Source organism: Thermobia domestica, chromosome 7 (assembly GCF_964235325.1).
Source record: "Thermobia domestica chromosome 7, izTheDome1.hap1.1, whole genome shotgun sequence".
NCBI lineage: Eukaryota > Metazoa > Arthropoda > Insecta > Zygentoma > Lepismatidae > Thermobia > Thermobia domestica.
This window is the reverse complement of record NC_137460.1, coordinates 204,772,738-204,795,558: the sequence shown is the minus strand read 5'-3', so window position 1 is coordinate 204,795,558 and position 22,821 is coordinate 204,772,738. Positions and strand designations below refer to the sequence as shown.

At 35.1% G+C, this 22,821-nt stretch overlaps 1 protein-coding gene across 1 annotated transcript; it reads right to left on the bottom strand.

The window, feature by feature from the left end:
* Positions 1-3,606: 3,606 nt before the first annotated feature.
* Positions 3,607-5,073, bottom strand: LOC145689471 (zinc finger MYM-type protein 1-like). The gene has a single exon (XM_081763640.1). It carries the CDS (start codon positions 5,071-5,073, stop codon positions 3,607-3,609), a length of 1,467 nt encoding a protein of 488 aa, XP_081619766.1.
* Between the last annotated feature and the right edge of the window lie 17,748 nt (positions 5,074-22,821).

Sequence of the window (22,821 nt, the reverse complement as noted above, 5' to 3'; positions counted from 1 at the left end):
GGGTGGCTCGCCTCTTAGCACCCAAGGGAATCATATGAACTACAGATGTACGTAGCTGGACCTAGACGTCGACAAAAGAGAATACGTGTTTCATCCATAAAATCATAAATACTCATCTTAGAGTTTTAATAACAAAAATCCTCGAAATTTTATTGGTAGCTTTCTTATCAATCCAAATGAAAGTTTTATTCACCAAAATTACAAGGTACGTACTCAGGTTCCATAGACCCCCACCAATATCTTAATTTCGCCAAAGTTCGAAATGGAAGGAGCTAGGCGTTTTCGCCCTTCTCAAAGTTTGGGTGCATGTCCTTCCCAAATTTGAGAGGCCATTAATCTCAAAGTCAGGGTCCCCCGCCGAAAATGGCCAGGACGTGACCATTCGTGGTGACTCGCTGAACGTGGATTCCTACACTATAGATACATCATAGTTACATCAAAATATTTGTCTAGCATATGACTTTTAAACAATATAGTACTCGGTCCTTTTGTTATTTAAAATTTTGAGTTAACTTTGTCTGACCCTCTGATGTTTATGCTTCAAATTTCTTCGATCACAATGTCAGTCTCTGAAAATAACAAATAGTTTACAAGCTCTTCCAACTGAACAAACTGAAAATGACAGAACATGCATACGTATGAGTTATGAGTCAATTTACATGTTTTGCAAAAAAATTGATTTACACCTTTGGTTACATCTGACAACATTGTATGGTTCCTAGTCTACTTCAATCGTTGCTTCCTACTTTAATAATATATGAATGAACAAAACTTCATTTTGGTATAACCATTATTTGTGTATCGCTTCAGGTTCAAAAGTTCTACTATCCCAAACTTCGGGTTACATTATTTATTGGACACCCTGTATGTGCACTGGTTTACTTAAACATTCCAAAGCGCATCTTTTGATTATTCACAAGCGATTATTCACTAGCGCGTTTTGCGCCAACTCTTGATTTACTGTCATTTTAAGAACGGTGATTTTGAAGCCACGTGTTTACATGTTTCTGAACCATGAACTGCTCAAGTGGTGGTTCATTTGATTTGATGAGCATAAGACTGGACACGTGGGTAATCAGCAATGACGATCTCCAGTCAGTGATAATGTTATTCTTCAAGCTAAATCCTCGCTCACACTCCACTGTGGAACATGGCAATGTGGAAATTGTTCTCTTCACTGGTAATAAATTTGGTGGAATATTTTCGGCTGTAGAGTTATCTGCAAAGTCCCTTAACCTTTGAATTGTTACGGCAGTTTCACCAAGACGGAAACGCCTGCAGATTCTTTCTAATTCATGTTCTCCATGACGTATGTTTCCTTAAATTATGTCGCTGAAATGATCCGCAACTATTACTTATTTTCTGAGTCGGAGTTAGAACACAGTCTGGATCTCAGTCTGTGTGCCATACTTTGAATGAATTGTGGAGCATTTATGACAAATTATCTTGTTGTGTTCCAGAATTACATTTTGAACTATACCATCCTTTACTCCCTGCAAGGCTAATTGCATATGTTCACGTGGCTCATCTTTGAAACTTTCGATCACCCGTATGGTTAGTTTCATTAGATGGTCAGTTCTTGGCAGCGTTGTGTTTAGTGAGTGTAACTTTTTCGAGAGCATAGTTTACTCTTCCAAGACGTCATACATTATTCCTAAATCCAGAACAAATTCTAGACTCGCAAGTCTTTTCCTCAAACCTCGAAATGTTGATTTCGTGCTTGGATCTATTATGCTATCCTCTAATGAGTTAATGAAATGAATATGAGTGCTCCGAATGATGTCCACACAGTCTTTACGGTCCCGAGTGTACTTGCAACCCAGCACATCCCAAGAACTCGTCCTACTTTCAGAAACTACACACCAAGCTCGTGGCACGCTTCTTCCATTTCTCAACAATACTTAGGGGATTGATTGTATAAATCGTACAACTTCTCCATAAAAGCTTTGAAAATGATCAGTACCCCAGATATCGTTGACAGGGTCAGACACTGATAGCTCAAGTCTTAAAAAGTTCCATGGAAACAGTTGAGGTTACCTCTGTTTGTCTTGTGACAACACCATAACGTTTTCCAAGCATTACACTAGCACCATCAGTAGCACTTGCAATCCAATATTTTCTCTCAGATACTTTTCATGAAGACATTTTTAAAGAGTTTAATAACTTGGACTCAATGTGTTCGGCATTCTGCAAATTCAATTCCATTAGGTCAAAGAATACATAATTAGCAACTTTATGTCCTAAAAACCTATTACATATATCATTAATGCACTTTTATTTCCCAAGCTAGTTGATTCTTCAATAAGAACACTGATCATTGACCGAACCAATTGGTTCTTAATTTCTCCAGCAATATCAGAGATAATATTGCCAGTGTAGTGGTAATGTAAATAGAACACATATTTATTCCATGTATCTCCTGCAAACGAATCATGTCTTCGTAATCTGAAAATAGTCGATTTTTCTCTGCAGGTAGTAAGCTGTTCGAAATATTTTGATAGTAGTATCTTCAGCAGTTGAAGTAACTGCAACTACATTTTTTACAGTTGAAGTAATTGTAACTACAGTAAGTTCCTCATCATTTTAGGTCTAAGAGGAATACCTGGCCGATACTCAGACTACCTGATGCTCACACTATATGAAGTATAGTATCAAGCGTAGGTTCATTCCTTTCCTTCACCAAAACAGTTGAAAATTTTCTCATTCTTTTAACTTCACTTGCGTTGACTTGACTAGGAAGGGGGCGCCGAACAAGGAACAAGAAAGAAAAAGAGTTGGAAAAAGTAAACGAAGCTGCGCCCCGTAAAAGAATTGGCGCCCTATTAAATCAATATTATTGTCAATTTACAAAGAAATACTTTTTTTTAATTTTCTTGCTCGCTCCGCTCGCAACCCAAACTTTTCAATAAGTCACAACAAGTTTTTACTTATTAGTTAAAGAAAGTTATTATATACGATTTGTTAATGCAGAGGCGGCCTTAGTAGTATGCGGGGCCCCGGGTGGAGGGGGTTCGGTAGGCGAAGCCCTTCCCCCACGAAGCCAGGAAACATAGGTGAAATTTTTGAGGGGGTAAGGGGTTCTTATGGCATGGAAGTCGATATAACTTACGACTTTAATGATTCGGAAACATTTTACATGCATGCGAGATCAACAAACTAGAACATATAGTAAAACTATCACTGACTTACGAAGCAGCTGCTTTGACGGTCACAGACGGAAGTCCACTTTTCTGGCTTTTCGCAGTGAAAATCGTTGATAAGGTCCTCGTAGTCCATTGTTGAGGCAACTTCCTTTTCGATTAACAAAATAGCTAAACCGCACAATCTGCTTTGCGACATTATTGATCGTAGATAGTTTTTGATAAGTTTCAACTTCGAAAAGCTTCTTTCCGCGCTGGAAACTGTCACAGGAATTATCAACATAATTCTGTATGCAATAACGATGTTGGGAAATGAATCTCGAATGGGCCAAACGTACTGAAGACACTCTTGGGCGGCACTGATGTTATCAGGAAGCATTTCTCGAAAAATCTTCAATTCTGCCCACAAGTCAATTCCGTCCAAATCTCGTGAATCTTCTGCGCGTAACATGTTGTCCAAATCCATTCAGCACTTTAACAAATAATCGTCGTTCAATGACCGCAAACCCTTCATGTTGTATAGAAATCCAAAGATTGAAGCATACTCTTCCAGTTCGAATCTTTTTTCCATTGAGGTAAGTGCTTGATCCACTATCCATAAGAAATATCCTGTTCTGGAGGACTCCTCCGGCGAAGATGTTTCTTCGTCGTTACCCTCATAATCGAATTGTTTTTTCTTGCATCTGACTCTTCGTTCCTTGAATTTCTGACCTACGTTCATTTCGGACGCAATTTCCTTTGCTGCGATCATAGCATCGGAGAATCCGGTTTCCCGGTACTTTCTCAAGAAAGTAACAAGGCCTTCGATTTGCTGTATTGCCAAATCGAGCTGCATTTCAGCTGATTGCAAAGTTTTGCTGACAGAATTCACAGCAAATAAAATGTCATACCATATGATTAAGCTCAGAATAAACTCGAAGCTTTCGAGCTCATAATTTGCAAGACATTCGGCTTCACTTTTTACTAGCGGATCATCGGCGGTATCTGCGACAGTCAACAGTACCTCCCTGACTTCTTTCGTCTGATAACGCAGCGCTGTCACACTTTCCAGGCGGCACTCCCACTGCGTTTCTGAAAGTGATTTTGTAGTCATGAAAGGCAAAGTTTCTTCCAAAATTTTCCACCTTTCAGCCGAGGCAGCAAAGCATTTAGATATTCTCTGTATGACACCAAAAAACGTCATAGCTTGGGAGTTGCATTTAGCCATTTCTCCTAAAACAAGGTTCAAATTATGGCAGCCACACGGAGTGTACAATGCTCGACTGTTCATGCGAAGAATGTGCGCTTGAACTCCTTGGTGTTTTCCCTTCATGTTCGCACCATTGTCGTACCCCTGGCCACGACAATCGGCGATGTCCAGACCGAGGTTCGCCAGTGCGGCAAGAAGAGCTTCAGACAATCCCTTTCCTGTTGTGTTGTCCACATCCAGAAATTCGATGAAGTACTCCACCACCTTCACTTCCGGATCTGATACGTCCACAAAACGCAATATTGGGGACATCTGCTCTTTGTGGCCAACATCAGGCGTGCAGTCAAACATGACGGCAAAATATTTAGCAAGTTTCACTTTATCAATAATTTTCCCCTTTACTTCTGACGCCATCAGGTCGATAAGCTCGTTTTGGATCCTATGCCCGAGGTAATGGTCATGAGCCTCGTCGTTCTTAATTTGGCGGAGATGTTCTTGCATGGTTGGATCGAATTTGGCCAGCATCTCAACTAAGCCTAAAAACTGACCATTGTTCGGCGCATAAAGTTTCTCCGTTCTCCCACGAAATGCGCTGTTGTTTTCGGCAAGGTACTGTACAATCGCTAGAATTCTTGTTAACACTGCGCGCATATGCAGCTTTTCTTTTCTAATTCGTTCTTGCATCATGTTATCTATTGCGCTGCCATTGGAGATTCTCCGAGCTGATTCCAACCACGCTGTCATGCACTTAACGTGATCTACAGAAACTTCGTGGTGTTGAAGTTTATCGCCAAGATGCTTCCAGTCGCAGCAGCCTTCGTTTGCTAACTGGTCTCTAGTAGCTGTCGTGCCAAACAACTTACAAGGAAAGCAAAATACTCTGTCTCCGATCTTCGAATAACTTAGCCATCGCCTATCCACTGTTTCTCCGTTCGGCTTCCTCCGTGTAAAAAAATTGTTCGAAAAATGTCTGTTACCTTCGTCCTTGGATATTCACAGTCACTTAGCCTCATTGGACCCTTCTCCACTAACATGTCACGCACTTCACTGTTAATATGTTTCCAATTTCCTGGATCGTATATGTCCTCGAACAGTGTGCTCGTCGTTTGAAGAGTGTCAGAAGTATGCAGAGGAATGGTCGCTCTTTCACAAGAGAGGTCACTTTCTGGGTCTGTTGCAACAACGTTGTCCCCAGAGAATTGCACCAAGTTTTCATTGTTGCTTGTGGGACAACATGGCGTAGAAACAGCTTTGTTGCCGGCTAGTTTGTTTTCTTCGAAGGACGCAAAACTTGGTATCACAACCTGGTCTGTCGCATCACACCGGTCGCTCACAGTCACAGACAAATCATCATCCGTGTTCTCAAGTTTTTGGTGTTGATACGCTGATTTTACCGCTACAACAAACTTGTCCAAAGATCCCTTTTGCTTCCGAATGAAATCTTCTTTATATTTCCGTTTCTTGGCTTTCGCAGTCCCACTTTCGTATTTACGGAATTTGTCTCTGTCTCTGCCACTCATGATGGTCACTTATTCTTTGCCCAATAAACGAATAATCGGAAGACACTCACGCACTAATCATAATATTACGTATCCATATCTCACTACGACTGCGCGTTCCGAGTTCCGAAGCCAAACTGAGGTGCTACACAGGGCGTGCAATAGGAGCTTTTTCTTGGAAGCGATGGCTCAGAGGTGTCCGGAGCAATAGGGTCACTCTTCTGACCCAAAAGCAACAAACAACATGACTTCTCTCTATTTCGACAACAAAGAAAAGTGAGATAAGACCATTTAGAGTCACGTGCATGGTATTAGCGTCGCTTTGTTTGCTGACCCATTGTTAATCCGAAACTCAAGGCCGTAATTATGACGGTACTTTAAAACCAAAAATATCATGCTAAACGCTTTCCATAATAATGGTGTAGATTTCGGGAATTTAAGGCTTCTAAAAGTAAAATATTGAGTAAGAAGTTTTGGTTTATGAAAACTGGTTTCCGAAGAAATCCACCACACCGTATTATTGGCCAAAATATTCACTTAACTCTAAGCTACGGTACATTAGAATGTTGCAGAGGCCCCGCATATTTGAGCTGACTGTGACAAGAGAATATCCTATCGCGGGGAATGGGGCGGATGCCCCATTCGCCACCCCCAAATGCCGCCTCTGGGATTCGGATAATCGCATATTATTTTTAATTGATTAATAAAATATGTTGGACTACTTGTAGGATATACATTTGTACTAGCGTTTGAAACTAATGTAATGTAAAAACAATCATCAATACTTTCAGAAATCATTTTCGTTTAAAGTGAAGTGTTAGGTTTGATGTCCCGAAACAAAATGATAATTTTAAACTATGTTTATCTTTTAAGTTTACTTCTATCGTATCAAAATATTTCTTTTCAACTTTAACATAATGCAGTGTGTGAAAAAAACACAAAAGATTTTACATGACCGTGTTCTACATTATATACATTAAGTTTTCAAACTATCGCACAAATATTTTGTTGTTTTACAATATCAACGCATACATTAATTGTATTTGGAATATTATAATCTAAATTATATGGAAATTTTTCACGTGTTAATATCAATTCAACATTTCTAACTTTTGTGTATACAACATTTTAATATCAAGTGTATTTTCATTAATAACTCCAAAAATATGTTGTAATTCCGGTGTACTACCAATCATACATTGATCTTCTAATTTTAAAAAATGTTAATTAGCAGTTAGATTTTTATTTTGTAAATATTGTAACATACGAACATTTTCAGGAATCAACTGAAGAATAGATTCAATAGATGAATATCCCGGTGTTATTGGAACATGATAACGTTTATCATCAATAACAGTAGTAATTATAATTTCTTCATTTTCACCAACATTATAAAAACATCACGCAATATTATTTTGTGTTAATGCAACACCCCATTCCCCATCACTTAAATCAATATTTTGTGCTAATTTTACTCGAAATGAAGCTGTAGGATTATTATTATCGAAAAGTTTTCTACTTGCAGTTGAAGGAAGGGTAACGTAAAAGTCGTGTAAAGTTTGAATTCATCTTGCAGACTGAATAGAATCTGCTGTAATCCACGAATTCATACTTGACGCATATCCCAACCATTTTACATACATCCGGCCAATTTTTACATTTTAATACTTTTTCAATTAGATAAGTTTTCTATGAATTTATAATTGCTTTTTGTAATTCTTGTGCATAAAGTATCACTTTAATTTCTTCGCCATTCCAATCTTTTAATTTATAAGTGACCGGATCTGATTTAATACATTTATCAACAATAATTATTTCTTGTGAACATTTAGGTAAATATCCTTTTTCTAATACGTGCTTATACTTACTGACACGAACATTATCACCGTGACTAAATTTACAACTTATATTCTTTTTATTTCCAGTTTCCGTATAATGTTTCCCACATTTGATCAGCATTGGAATCATTTACTTCTGCAGGTGCCATTTTAATACTTGAATGATATGAATGATTATAATTATTTACAATTTGATCCAAGACATTAATATATCGATAAATATTCTTTGCAATAAAGTAACGATATAATTTTTCTTTTCATGTTCTTATAAATCGTTCTGCTAAAGCACATTTAATTTCAGATTGAACACTGTAATGAATAATTTCATATTCTTTAAACAATTATTTTACATGACGATTATAAAATTCACCACCTAAATCTGTACATTAAACATGGGCACCTTGAAATTTTTAAAAATTTTTCTTATTGCTTTTACCATTTCAGGACCTTCTTTGTTTTTAAGGGAACACAAAATGCATAACGTGAAAAAATATCAATATAACAATATATATTTATAATTTTTATTGTACTTTGCAATATTTTGCATATCTGCTAAATCTATTTGTAATGTTTCATTTGGTGCACTAACGTAATACTTTTTTACGTTCAGAAACTTTACGAACTGGTGCATATAATGTATAAGCATCTTGAGAAGGTTGCCATTTCTTAATTTTCTTTTCAGACAATTTTGTTTTACGATGTAATGTTTTTATACTTGATAAAGAATCAGGATTTGAATAATCATAATATATTTTTATTAATTTTGTCATTTTTACATACTATATTCTTTCCAATGTTTAAATAAATTAGCGGAACTAGATTATTTTCTTACTTTACGACTACATTTTATTTTACTACTATTACAAATATTCGCTTTTAATACTGGTGTGCTAATAGGTGTGCAAATAAAATCTTTGGGATCATTAAGATCTATTATTTTTTTAAATTCATGAATATCTATAGGATTCCTTGAATATTTTCTTGTGCGGACTACATCATTTACTAAATCTATAATATTTGAACCCGGTATTGTTTTTCCTTAGATACGTAGTATACCAGAAATATGCCATTGAATTCTATCAGAATTTGTCAACTGTTTTAGTAATGGATATGTTTCCCTACGTAGTGTTTTCGGTACTGATTGTAAAATGTCTGATACAGATGGTAAAATAGAAGTATTGTTATCAGGTTGGAAAGTTGATTATGATTTTTCTCTTTCTTCTTTTTCCTTCTGGATAACAGGTAATGTAATAGGTTTATGTGAAGATGAAGTATACTTTAAATAATGATGCAAAGCTTGTTGATATAATTTCCACTTATGTTGTACACTAAGATCATGACGTTTTAAAATATTATTCATTTCTTCATCTAAACGTGATTGATATGTATCTATGGATTTAAGATTGGATTGAATTTCATGTACAGCATTTTCAGGAACCAAAATCATTTTACGTAATTCTGACATTATTATCGACTAAAAATACTACTTCCTACTGCTGCAAGAAGTGGTCCCAAGATTAATGGTAGAAGCGCACCACCTTTATGTACTAACAACTTCTTTTTCTATTTTAATGCCGTACGTTGTTGAGTTAAAGCACGTAAGATATTTTTATGCCTACGTAAAAGTTGCTTCTGACGAGAATTTAAAGCGATGTTTCCTTTTATTGTGTTTTTAGCTACTTGAGAAGTTTTTCTTATTAAATCCCCTGAAGTATTTTGTAAAATTTGTTTTCGTTTTATTAAGTCAAACAATACATAGGGGTGAGGCTCACGCCTTACATCCTCGAACATATTCAGGATTTCCTTACAATATCGAGTTATTATTTTCCTTGCTAAATACTGAATTATAATTTATCACGATTATTTTTAAATACTATAATTTAATGTGCAATTAAACTAATATCACCTGCGTGCTTTCCTTTTGGAAATAAATTTTGAATAATAAATACTACAGTCAACTTTCTACGATGTGCATACTTTGTAAATAAATTAGCAACATCACCATTGGTGTCCGACATTAAATCATCAAGTATTAATAATGAGTATTCTTTAATTTCAAAATTATACATGTCGGGTATCCCCTCCACAAAACGTATTTTTGTATGTGCATCTATGTTTGGTATTACTGCTCCATAATACCAAATAATATCATTAAATTTTATACTAAACATTTGATCACGTTCATTAAGTAATCGGTTTACAAAACATGCCTTCCCTGCCCTTGAAGAAACAGCTAGATATAGTAGAGGAATGTTGAAACTTTAACATCTTCTACCCAAATTAAAGCTCTCGAGTTTGCACAGCAAACAATCCTACTATTAACACCGAGTATGCATTGGATACGATACTACAAAAAAAGGAATAAATTAAGAAAATTAAATAAATAAGATAGGAATAAATTAAGAATAAATTAAATTATAATATTTTCACAATCAAAGATTTTTGGGAGCTTATAAAGGAATTTTAATATTTTCAAATCAAAGATTGTTCAGAGTTTCTATAAGAAACGAACTGGTTTAAAAAAGAGACATTCAAACAGCTCATATTCACTCGTTCGTGTGCCTATAACCGTAAGGTACACTTGCACGTTTTTGTATGGGTTCATCGTCAGTTACGTTATGTTCGTCAATACGTTTATTTTTATTGACCTCACGGTGTGGCTTTGTTCCTGTACAGCTAAAGATACGAAACCCTGGTCTACGAACGATACTATTTGGATTTTCTATTACTGTGGACTCTAATTGTCCAGACACTAATTTATATAAACTCTCAAAGTCAATTTTCTGAGAGGTCCTATCGTTTAGTGTTACCCACCTAATATTGAGTATATGCCGAACCTCTCCTTGGGCAATAAAGTTTAAGTCTAGCCCACGAAGTAATAAACGCGGCTAGTATTAATTAGAAAACTAAACTCACGTTTTCAGTTTCAATGTTTCTGTGATAATTAAATGATCATCATTAATTGGGACCACATTTTGAATTTCATATCGCGCCGTTGTTAAATACCTAAGAAATGTGACTTCATCACTAAAGATTACACTATGAGACATCAGTGCGCTCTCCCCTTTTGCCATATAATGTGTTGAGGTAAAGTTTTGCACATTGGCTCAATCCGCATTTTTGTTTCGGAAACTGCCAAGTTACTTCTCACAAGAGTAGAGACAAGAAGTTATAATATTCCTTCACAAGTAATGTCTTACAACCTTTATAATCTCTTCCTGGGTAATGTCCTAAAGGCCTGATTATTGTTCATTTCCAACACAGCCTTTAATGGGAAATTACATCCTAATCCCTATGAGATTCGTAACTTTAACGTTAATAAACTGCAATTACACGTCGGCTTACAATCATTTCCTCCCAACCCCTCACCCTTGATTTTAATAATGATTTAGACCTTGTAAGTTACTATACTCTGCTATCAGGTACTGGTATATGTTATCAAAATTATTCACATACTGTTACTCTTGATGAATATCCAAATGAATATGCTCTGTATGTTTTTATTCTGTCTCTAACAGGAACTTTAGATGACAATACATGGGATGTAGTTCGTGATTCCCCTGTAAATTTAAAGGTATTATTTTCAGAAACTTTAACTGAACCTTTTACATGCATTGTGTATACACAATTTGATTCCTTAGCACAAGTAGACAAAGATAGAAATCTTTATACTGTTAACACCTTCTAATTTATTAGTTGAGTATAATCAAGGTTGTTATGCAATTCTCTCCTTTCCACGATAATAATGATAAATTTATTGTAAGGGTTTTAGGAATTGTAAATCCTGACGTTCACTTTTTTCACAACTGGATATTTAAACCGCCATATCCTTTAAATAGCTTATCTGAGCCGATCATAACTACAAACAAGTATCTAAGTGAGAATGTGTTTGGTATTAGCTGTCACGAAGGCGATGTAGAGTATTCTCATTTTAAGGAAATACTTTAAACATATTGTTCAAATACTACAAGTATTTACACTTACGGAATAACTAGAACTCTTTTCTTCAAGAAATTCTTCAAAGAAATGTTACAAATTTAGAAGAAATAGACTGTCCTAAGTATATTGCATTAATTTTTCACATTCACAAGTGTGCGCATAATAAACATTGTTACGGACAATATAGGTGCAGTGTTCATGAAGCATTACTGTATAGTGAATATGCAAAAGTGTATGATTATGTTTTACATGTAAGTAAAAGTGATAATTACATACCTACTACAATTAAGAAAAATAATCATCATGTATAGTGACGAATTGTTAAAAGTGTTACTAGCTAATTAACTGACTGGTGCAAGTGTTACTGGAATTTACCCCATTGACAAACTTCCTGTAATGATAGAACCACCTGTTGCACTTGTTATTAATCTTGATACATCTGATTCAAGTGGATCGCATTGGGTTGCAGTGTACATCGATGAGAAAAAACAACGATATCACTTCGATTGTCTTGCTATGGGCATCCCCAAGGAAATAAAAAACTTTTTATCAAAAAATACTAAGATATCTACATTATCAGGACGATGGTTCTGTGTTGTGCGGATATTTTTTCTTTTTGCATCATATTATTCGCACTCATACATTTCAAAAACTTTTAAAATTGTTTAACAAGAAAAAATTGAAAAAGAATGATGATATCGTTTATAAACATGTAAACAATTTTGAAAAGGAAACATACTTTTCAATTTTTATTATATATATTTACAATTTTTATTATATATATATTTATAATTTTTAATTACAACTTTTTAAAATTTTATTATATCTTTTTAAATAACATTCCTATATTTTATTTACAATTCTTCATTACAATCTTGATAATGCATTAGTTAGTGTTGTTGATTCTTCACATTTCCACCAATAATTCAACTGTTGTGCATTACGATATACACATCCTAATTTCTTTACAATATTTGTCTGAAACAAACAATATTCATTACATGTGTTTCCACGCAATTCATTTAATGAAGGACAGTGTATTGTTTCTAAATCAATAATATTATCTAATGCAAATTTTCTCTTAATCCAAAAAGATTTCTCTAAACCTTTACAACAAAAGGTTGAATTCTTTGTACATACCTGATATACAAGGTTGCGTATGAATGATACAGTATATCCAGTTTCGCTATCCCACTCCAAACCGTGTAAATTTAATGTTAGCCATTCATTTTTTCTAACCTAAAAACAATAAATTATATTCTATTGGTGATTTTAGCAAGCAATGGAAATTTACTGTATCATCGCATGCGCTTAGACAAAACTCACGAACAATAAGTTCGTTATCAGACATTTTAAAATCTTGAATATCAATAATATATTGATTTACGCATGGTGAAATTTCGTTTGTGCGCTCAATGAAGAATTGTGTAATTTGTCCAACAAATTCTGTATTTTTCAAAAAATCACAAGTTTTACACATAAAGCATATAAATGAGATTTCACTATGTTCTTGTTCAAACATTTCAAAACGTTCACCAAGAGTTTTATCAAGAGATAAGTATTTCGCTGCAAATTTTCCAGTATTATGAAGATGAGTACAATCATGAAGAATATTCAATTTACATTCCACGCATTCAATTGGGTTATTATCACGTAAGTATACTTTTATTGTTTTTAATACACAATTCACATTATTATGTTCAGCAGTAGATAACACACATGAAGCACCAGCACTATTCGAATACATTTTTTCAATCCGGAATGTCCGGTATCCATCTGCCTTTTCTTAATAAAACGTCAAGTAAATCCGGGTGATAGTCTGTATCATTTAATAATTCCACATATGTTTAATAACTTTTTTCTCTTTTTAATATTCCAATAATATGTGTATTTGCAGACAAGTAAAACACATCTTCTTCAACACTAAAACTTGCTATAATACTCCAAGCTCGGATTTCCAATGATTCTGGGGATACATTCTTACAATCATGACCATAATCATGATAAGATCCTTCTCTACAACCGTCGCATAGTAATGTATCGTTAAAATCCCATTTTTCAATAGTCCTCTTTATACATTCTCGATCTACTTTTTGACTATTAGGACAACAATCTAAACTCCAAAATCTCGATTTTCTTGATAATACAGGCGGTGATGAGGGTGAGGTTTCTGAATCTGTTAGCACTGGTGATTCTATTGCGTCAATATCAAATTCTTCACCTGACGATGATTCGTATATTTCTGTTTCAGCATCAGATGATGATGCTTCAATATTGCTATTGTAATTATCCTTTTTCTCATAGGACTGCATGACGTATATATATTTTTTCTCTTATAACCTGTATTTAAAGTATTTTGATACCCACAAAGTAATCGCCTGTTCACCTTACGCAGTGCCAAACTTGTTTTCTATTAGTCGTCGCATTCTGTGATGCCTACCCACCGTGGCGCCAAACTTCTTTTCTATTAGTCTTCTTTTAATATTATGTAATAAAATAAAATAAAATGACGTCATTTTGACTTATCCAATTAAAATATTTTAATACACTCAGAGCATAGCTGTTCTATTTGAATAAAAAAATTATTACATCACAATCAAATGTTTAAAATAACGAGTTTCCAAAGGAAACGATAGAATACATAAGCAGAGTATGCTATACATACGATCCGGTTAAAGAAATCACGTGATACAAGGCACTCTTGATTCAGCTTTCCTGCTCTCATTTTTCCCAGGATACTTTGAGGCCACGTGGAGGTATTGTGGTATTTTTCTACAGAACAAGTAAATACTGCTTAAACAATTACGCTATTGTTTCAAGATGACAAAAAACCATCTTAATTGCGCCGTAGCTCATTTTAATAACAGAGGATGCAATACAAATGAAATGATGTTCCATTGATTCCCTGAAAATGATGCACTTCGAAGAAGATGGCTTTCCCGCTGTAAGCAAAATAATTCTTTTAATATGGATAACGCACGAATATGTTCTGTTCACTTTTCACCACAGGATTATCAAAGGGTCTGAAAATGAGCTTATAGTTTTCCCGCTAAAGCAGTATTTAGGATCTGACGTTCTTCTTTCATTATTGATACCAAACTGGCATAGGAGAAAAAACTAGACGCTAGTCAAGTTGAAAACCAGGTCTGTAACAACAATAATTTATTTTACTTTTATTGACATTTGTTTCTGAGGGTCTGAAAATTAACGAGTTTATGTACGTAAAGCGAAATGGAAGGGGGGTACCAACGAGAATATAAATGTATGCTGTCATATATTCTTTAGTTTAAATTATATTCTGAAGTTTTGTTGAATATCTGAATCATTATTCTGGCAAACTACTCAACGTGCACTTTGAGCAGAACATTCATAGAAACCTGTTACGAACTGAAATTTACCTAACATTACCTAATCTAATCTTGTCTAAACGAACCGTACTTCTTACGTAAAAATTACATTGATTTTATTCTTTCTCCAATGCCACATCATATGACAAAATTACTTGTTCTGCTCAAAGTGCACTCTTACCATTATTCTTATAATTTAAGGCCTGATCGACAGAGGAAGCTAAGCCACGAAAACTAAATTCTAAGAAATCGAAGGGTGAAGTGTAGGACAAAGAACTGCTAATTTTCCCCTGTGAAGGTGGTTGTTTTATGTATGTATACCACTCTATAGATATCTGTGAAACTTGTAACCTGTAACACATAATGTAAAGTATGTTATATTGAGTAATAAACAAATATTAGTAATGTAAAGGAAATATTTTGCAGTGACGATATCTGACAGTTTGATTAATACACACTAAATACAATAGGTTAAGTTAGATTTCTACCCTAACCTAAGTAAATTAGGTTCGATTATGTTAGATTAGGATAGATAAAATTTCTAACATAACCTAACCTATCCTAACACAACCTGCCTATTGCTTTATGTCTTTTACTACCTGAAATGCTCTTATGGAGAGGACTTGTTTGTGGAAATATTTGAACTCCTCCGCCCCCTTAGAATCCAGGTTTCAATGGAAATGTAATGACAAAAATCTATAATCTCAACCCTTCCCCACGTGCAAAGAGGATAAATTGGGATTTAAACGGTATCCGGAGAGTGACCCCGAAAATTATTGACTGGACACCAATTTCGGCTGTTTTCAATTATTTGTCGTCTTTCCTATCTCCTCTCATCCCCGAGACGAAAAATGATAAGATCTTAAGTTAGCCCTGGGGGCATAAAAGTACCAAAAACACTTGGAAGTTGGACAAGGAGAAGTTAGTCAAACATTATTACAATATTTATTTATATAAATAGAAAATGTCCCTTCTTCCCCTTAAAACGGAAATTTTCAAAACAATGGGACATGTTTTCCCTTAAGTTTAATGAGTTTATATACCAAGCTTCATCTTTCTAAGTTGATAGGCTCGTAAGATACCATATTTTAGGTACAAATTTTGAACTTTTTCTACTTCCTTAGTATTCGCCCTTTAATCAAAGTAATGTGATAAAAATCTTAGTCAGGCCAGGTCAACTCATGTACTAAAAATTTATAAAAATCGGCCCAAAGGTCTAGGATAAGTTAGCTAACAAAAATTATATTCATTTTTATTTGTATAGATAATTAATCATTATTGACGGTATTTATTTATTTATTGAATTATATTGTCTCATTTGTGAGTAGAAAAGACTCATTATTTGTAGTTGGAAACACAAGGAAGTTCATAAATATGTTTTGAATCCAGTTATACGAGTAAAGCGCGAAGTGTAATAAGCAGACAACAGAAAAATCTTCACCGATACCTCCACATGACGTCACGGGCAGGAAACCAATCAGAACTCTAATCGCGAACTGTGGCTACCTGTTATTTTATATACCTTGTGTTTATTCATTCCGAGATTAAAATCCAGCTTGTTAGTAGACGGAATACACAGTTTCTGGAAAATTATATATTAACGCCATAAGATATTTGTCATACTGTCTTACATATTGCAGAAAGTGTTTGGAAACATTTGTACAGATAAAGATTATATGATGTCAAAATCTATAGTAAATTGTTTGGTAACGGCTATCTGCATTTACCTTATCAATTGTATGTGTTTAATAGTCATTCCACGTTTAGCAATAACAATAACCTTTTTAAATATTTCTACAGGAAGAAAACCGTCAAAAACAGGTCCTTCCGAGCATCAAAGTCGAGTTGTCACTTAGAACTGTCGCCCGATTGAGGTGCAAGTGGCAGAGTAATTCAAGCAGCATCTCCCGTAGCCTTTGTCGATAATAACGATCCGCTGCAGGTTACATGACATGATATACGGGTTCGGGTTGCACAGGCGAAATCGCGAACCCAGACGTGCTGCAAACATGCAATATGAACCGCTGATGACTGGAAACGTGTAATGTGGCAGCATGAGTCATCTTTTATCAAACCACAGGCTGTGCTTATGTGTGACGGACGCCAAAAGAAGCGTATGATCTCCATTGTCTCTGTCCAACCATGAAACATGGTGGCGACTTTGTGGTGTTATGGGCTACTATACTATGGTTTTCAATGGGTCCAATGCTGACTCTTCCAGAGTCACCGCACTGCCCGTGATTTATACTCCAGGATGGTATTGCGCCCGTTCATACAGCTGCGGTTGGTTGCGTCATGGTTTGAGGAGCATCGAGATTAATTGATCACCTCCTCTGGTCCGCCCAGTTCTCGGACTGAACATAATTAAACATCGGTGGTCTGTTTTGGAGACACGAATCCGTCGAAGATTTCTGATTCCATCCTCTCGCAGGAAACTTAATGATCCACTACACGCCTAAAGGTATATTATTGCACCTGCTACCTTTCACTACCATTATGACTAGATTCCACGTCTCATCAGAGTTGTTTTGATTGCTAAAAATGGTAAAGTGTCATATTAATCTGTTAAGTTGCACCCTTTTCAGGTGTTGCTATTCTAAGCAAACAACCGAAACTTTCAGGGATGTGAAAAGTACAAAACTATTAGTCACATATCGCATGCAGCAAAAATTATGCTTCAAATACTGAACAGATTATATGGAAGAACGAATAAAGAAGTTGAGCAGGAACAGTTCGGGCTTAGGAGGGGAAAGGGCACAAGAGATGCAATTGACTTTCAGGATAAGCGCTGAAAGTTGTATCTAGGTATAGAAAAGGGGAAAACGTATATGTTATATTTATTGATCTAAGAAAGGCTTTCGACCGGATGAATTGAAACTTGTTGATGGGAGATCTAAAGAAGATTGAGTTGGAGTGGAAAGATCGAAGATTTATAAGACACTTATATATGAACCAAAATGTGGATGTTAGAATAGGGGCAAAAGTAACAGAGGAGAGTTCAATTGGAAAGGAGTTCCATAGGAATGTTGTCTCTTGACAATGCTGTTTAATATAGGGGAAGGTGGGATAAAGCCGGATATCCTTCTTCAAGTAAATGAACACTCCTCTCCTCCTCTAGGTGAGTGAACTAGGTGAGTGAACTTGTAAAGAAGAAGCGGCCATTACAACAATCGTCTGCGATTAGTTGTGTTTTGTTAGTAATGCTTTCTGTGTTGTCATACATTTATATTTCGTGTTTTACACGTTAAATTTTCGAGTTTTCTTCAATGTCTGTAGCCAAGAATAAATAGGTAAGCAGCATTACAGCATGTAGATTGTTTTCGCAATAAGTAATCGTATATAGTTGTTCGCTAGGTTTTGTGATACTATGTTTTATTTAACAAGTAAAAGTAGGGTGACACCGGATACCTATGATGGGGCATGGCTGGCCAGTACCCGGTTGTAACTCACTAGTTTCTGGAAGTGAAAATAGCTGATTGTTTTTTTTTTTTTTAAGTGCGTCTAACTGATCTGCAAATAACAGAAGTATTTTAATAATTAACATAACAATAAAAATTATTATTTGTGTTGGGCTTATAAGTCTGAAAATGTTGCAGACTAAAGGATTTGCAACAATAAACTCTATAAAACACTATAACACTAAAAGAGATAGCAATTACTATCTTAAAATGATCATCTCGGAATCTCTGCACGTTAGAGATATGAAATTGGATATACAGACGTCTCATTTAAAATAATTAGGCACATGTTTCAGCACTTTTTGATATTTGATCTAGGAAAGGCAAAAGGGATGGGATTATAATTGTTATAATTGGATGATCATATCTCGAATTCTGATTAGATTAGAAATATGAAATGTACGATTTTTCAGTTAAATAATTGAAGCCATGTTTCAGATTTTTTTTAAATTACATTTTCCGTGGAAAAGGCGGGTAGAAGAAAAGAATTAGAGTTGCAATTGTTAAAATAGGATGGCCATATCTCGAAATCCATTTAAGTTAGATGCATGAAAGTTAGTATTTAGACTTTTCATTTAAAATAATTTAAGCTGTGTTTTAGTATTTTTAATGCTACCTTTAAAAGGGAAGAAAAAGGCTGAAAGGAAAAGGGCGGATGTTGTAATTGTTAAAATAACATGGCCATATCTCGAAATCCTTTAAGAGTAAGGACATATCGATTGAAGACTTGTTTCAGCGGTTTTTGATGTTTCCCTTAGAAGGGAAGAAAAAAAAAAAAGGATGTGCGTTACAATTGTTGTAGTAAGATTACGATATCTTGAAATTCCTTAAGAATAAGAGTCATGTTGATTAAAGACGTGTTTCGGCGTTTTTATTGTTTTAATTTTTCCTTTACAAGGAAAGAAAAAGACGGGAAGAAAATTTGGGGTTATAAGTGTTAAAATAAATGACCATATCTCTATCTCCAGTAGTCGAAGTGAGACAGTATGAGATGGTATGCCATACGCCTCTGGTTTTTCAGTGATGAAGGCATACCGTCTCTGGTGTTTTAGTGATCAAAACATACCGTTACCGCCACTGGAGAATAGATGCTTAATACTTTTAATAAATCCATTTTTATACACAGTAATTGACGAATAACTTTGCACGTAAAAAGATGTTTTTCTTATGTAGAAATAACTTCTAAGTGGACAACATCGACATTTTTGTTACCTTTTTCTTACGTTTTGTTTTTAAAATGAGGTGTCTTCAAAGAAATTCATTTGGTTTATATTTCGATGTGCCATATTGAATTGTTTCTTTCGTATGTATGTGTGTGTCTTCTTGTCTTAAGTCATACAAATGTAGTATTTTAAGCATGAGCGGATTTAGGGGTTGTCTGCTGTGTGGGCGATTCTTCCGGGGTTTGGAATACCCCTCAGTCGAGTGGGGGGTCCGGAGCTTTCCTGCAGGAAATTGTTAATATAAAACCTCGGTTTTTGAGCATTTTCGTGTATAATTCTCTGGGATAGGTGCTGATTGCCACGGAAGCTGACTGCCACAGCCAATTATTGGTGCTGACTGCCACGACTGTCGCTGATTGCAAATATGAAGGTGCTGACTGCCATGACGGCGTGCTGACTGCCACGAGCCTGAGAGAAACTGTATTTGGAAAGAGAAGAATTAATCCCTCATACTAAATTTATGATTATTAATTAATTTAGTAGGGATTAATTTAGTAATCATCACAACAAATCTATGTGGCATCCTATAAGTTACAAAGTTGCTCACTAAGTGGAACGACATACACTTGGATGTTTATAAAGGGATTGTCTTTTCTGTTATATGTACAATTTGCACATTTCATTGTTTATATTAATTGTTTTATTCTATTATTTAATGGATATGATGGTCTGAAGCCAGCTGACAAGGGAAGTTTGGGAGAAGCACTCGCCTGCAGAGAAATAAGCATGTCATTTGAAGGACCAATTCATGCTGATTACAACAGGTAATAAAACTCCTGTACGTTGAGAACTATTCGAGATATTCAGCTAGGAAATTTATATGAGAAAATGAGTGGATGCACGTTTCAATGCGTTAAGTATTCTCACCCATGGCGAAGCCTGGTGGTTTGAACTTGCTATTGCTTGATCACTGGGGTCCACTCACAGACAATTTGTCTATTACAAGTTGCATGATGGATGGCAAAGACCTAGTGGTTGAGAAGATACCAAAGAATTGCACACGATTTGTGCAACCATTTGATGTGTTTTGATTCCGATCAATCAAAGATTATGGCAGGAGATTTGTACATAGTATGAATCTTCTTCATCTGGACGTTATAATGTACCAACGAAACAATCAAATAAAGTTCGTGTCCATACTAATCACTTCCGATCACCGTGATACATTGGATTGTTTCAGTTTGCGTTCTGCAAGGCAGGTTAAGAACAAATTATAGGCCTATATCTTTTGAATCACTTGTCGAATTTGCTTTTTGCTTTGGTTCTGCGAACTGTTCTCTTAACGGATGCAACATAATTGCACATATAAAATGTTCATGGTGCAAGGGAGTATTTTGCCTGCGTCATTTCTTCATAAAATAGAAGAACAACAGTGATCAATTTTCATCTCTAACCTATGATTATTGTGAACAATGTAATGACTAATTGTATCTAACAAACCCGTTAGTTATTGCGAAACACTTTTTTTCTGTTACTTCCGATAGCTTTCAATTCGTATGTCAATATTCGTTACTAATTACGTTGTACTTAACGCGTATAAATGCGCATATCCTCATTTTCTCATATAAACTTCCAAGTTGAATATCTCGAACCGTTCTCAACCGTACAGGAATTTTATTAGCTTGTTATAATCAGCATGAATTGGGACTTCAAATGGCATGCTTAGTTTCACTGCTGGCAAGTGTTTTCTCCTGAACTTCCCTTGTGAGGTACAGCCAGCAGTGCTTTTTTGATGGAACTTTCAAGAGCTGCTCGAAACAATTTGCACAGCTGTACACAGTTCATGCTGACATATGGAGTTCAAGTGATAATACATAAATTGTACCAATTTTGTACGCACCGCTCCCTGACAAAACTGAAAGTACACTCATGTCCAAAATTATTGTCGCATATCTATAACTGTCTTCTTGTAAGAATATAATTTGATAATTTTGCAGAGTACTTTAAGTACTTATATTATGTGTATAATCAGGAAATTTATATTTGTGATAAATTTCATAGGAAAAGAATTATAAATACGAAAATCATAGTGAGTAAAATAAAATGTAACTAAATGGACAAGAAAATTTTATTTTCGTTCTATTGTTCTTATTTACTGCTCTTTTGACATGAAATTTACCACATACTTGTCTTTGCCGATTATACACATACTAGTCTAACATTATAAGAAATACCGGGCGAATTCGTTATCAAATTATATTACTAGAACAACATATTTATAATCATGTGACAATAATTTTGGACATGAGTGTACATACAGAGACCTATTTACCTTTGTTAGGTGTTGGTCTGAACAACACGATCCTAAGGATCATCTAGTTTCTTTCATGCTTCTTGGCGTCCGGTAATGTTACGTCTAGCAACTTTCTCTCAGGCTCGTGGCAGTCAGCACCTTGATATTGGCAATCAGAGCCAGTCGTGGCAATCAGCACCATTAATTGGCTGTGGCAGTCAGCACCCCACCTATCAATGCAACATAAGGAGACATTTTTAATTTTTTTCAGAAAGTTGTTGGCGAAAGATCAAAGTCTCTTCATGCCTCCCCCTTCACTGTTACTAAAGAGAAGCTCTCTAATGGTTTTCAGTAATTATGTAAGTAGAAATGCAATTTTTTAGGCAACATACCCTCACTGTATTTTAACATTTACATAGCTGGTATGTCGAGTTTAAATCATAATAAAACAAACCGCCTCTGTTTGTTTTCCACTTCAAATACTGTCGAAATCCCTTAGAGGAAAAGGTTTAAATATGGGCTACCACTTTTATTTTCGTTCTCATTTTCAAACAATGTATATAACTGAAAGTTTCAATTTTCAATAATATATTTCAAAGATTACTCTTTACTACAAATATTATAAAGTAAATAAAAAGTACATATTTCTTTGGAAAAAAAAACTAATTTTTTCAGGAGCTCCAAAATTTAAGTTTTTAAAAACTGATCTAAATATGGGCCCCAGTTTTAAAAAATCGAAAATAAATACATAGACCTTAAAAGAATACAAATCAAACAGTAAGATTAATCCAAATGCAAATGAACGTTCTACTTGCAAAAATCACATATGTATATGTCAGCATCTGCACCCCCACATTCAGTGTGTGCCCACATCAAACACATTTGGCACATAACCCGCAATTCGTTAGGACGGTCCTCTGAAAATTTCATATCACAAAACATGAAGTTTGCATTC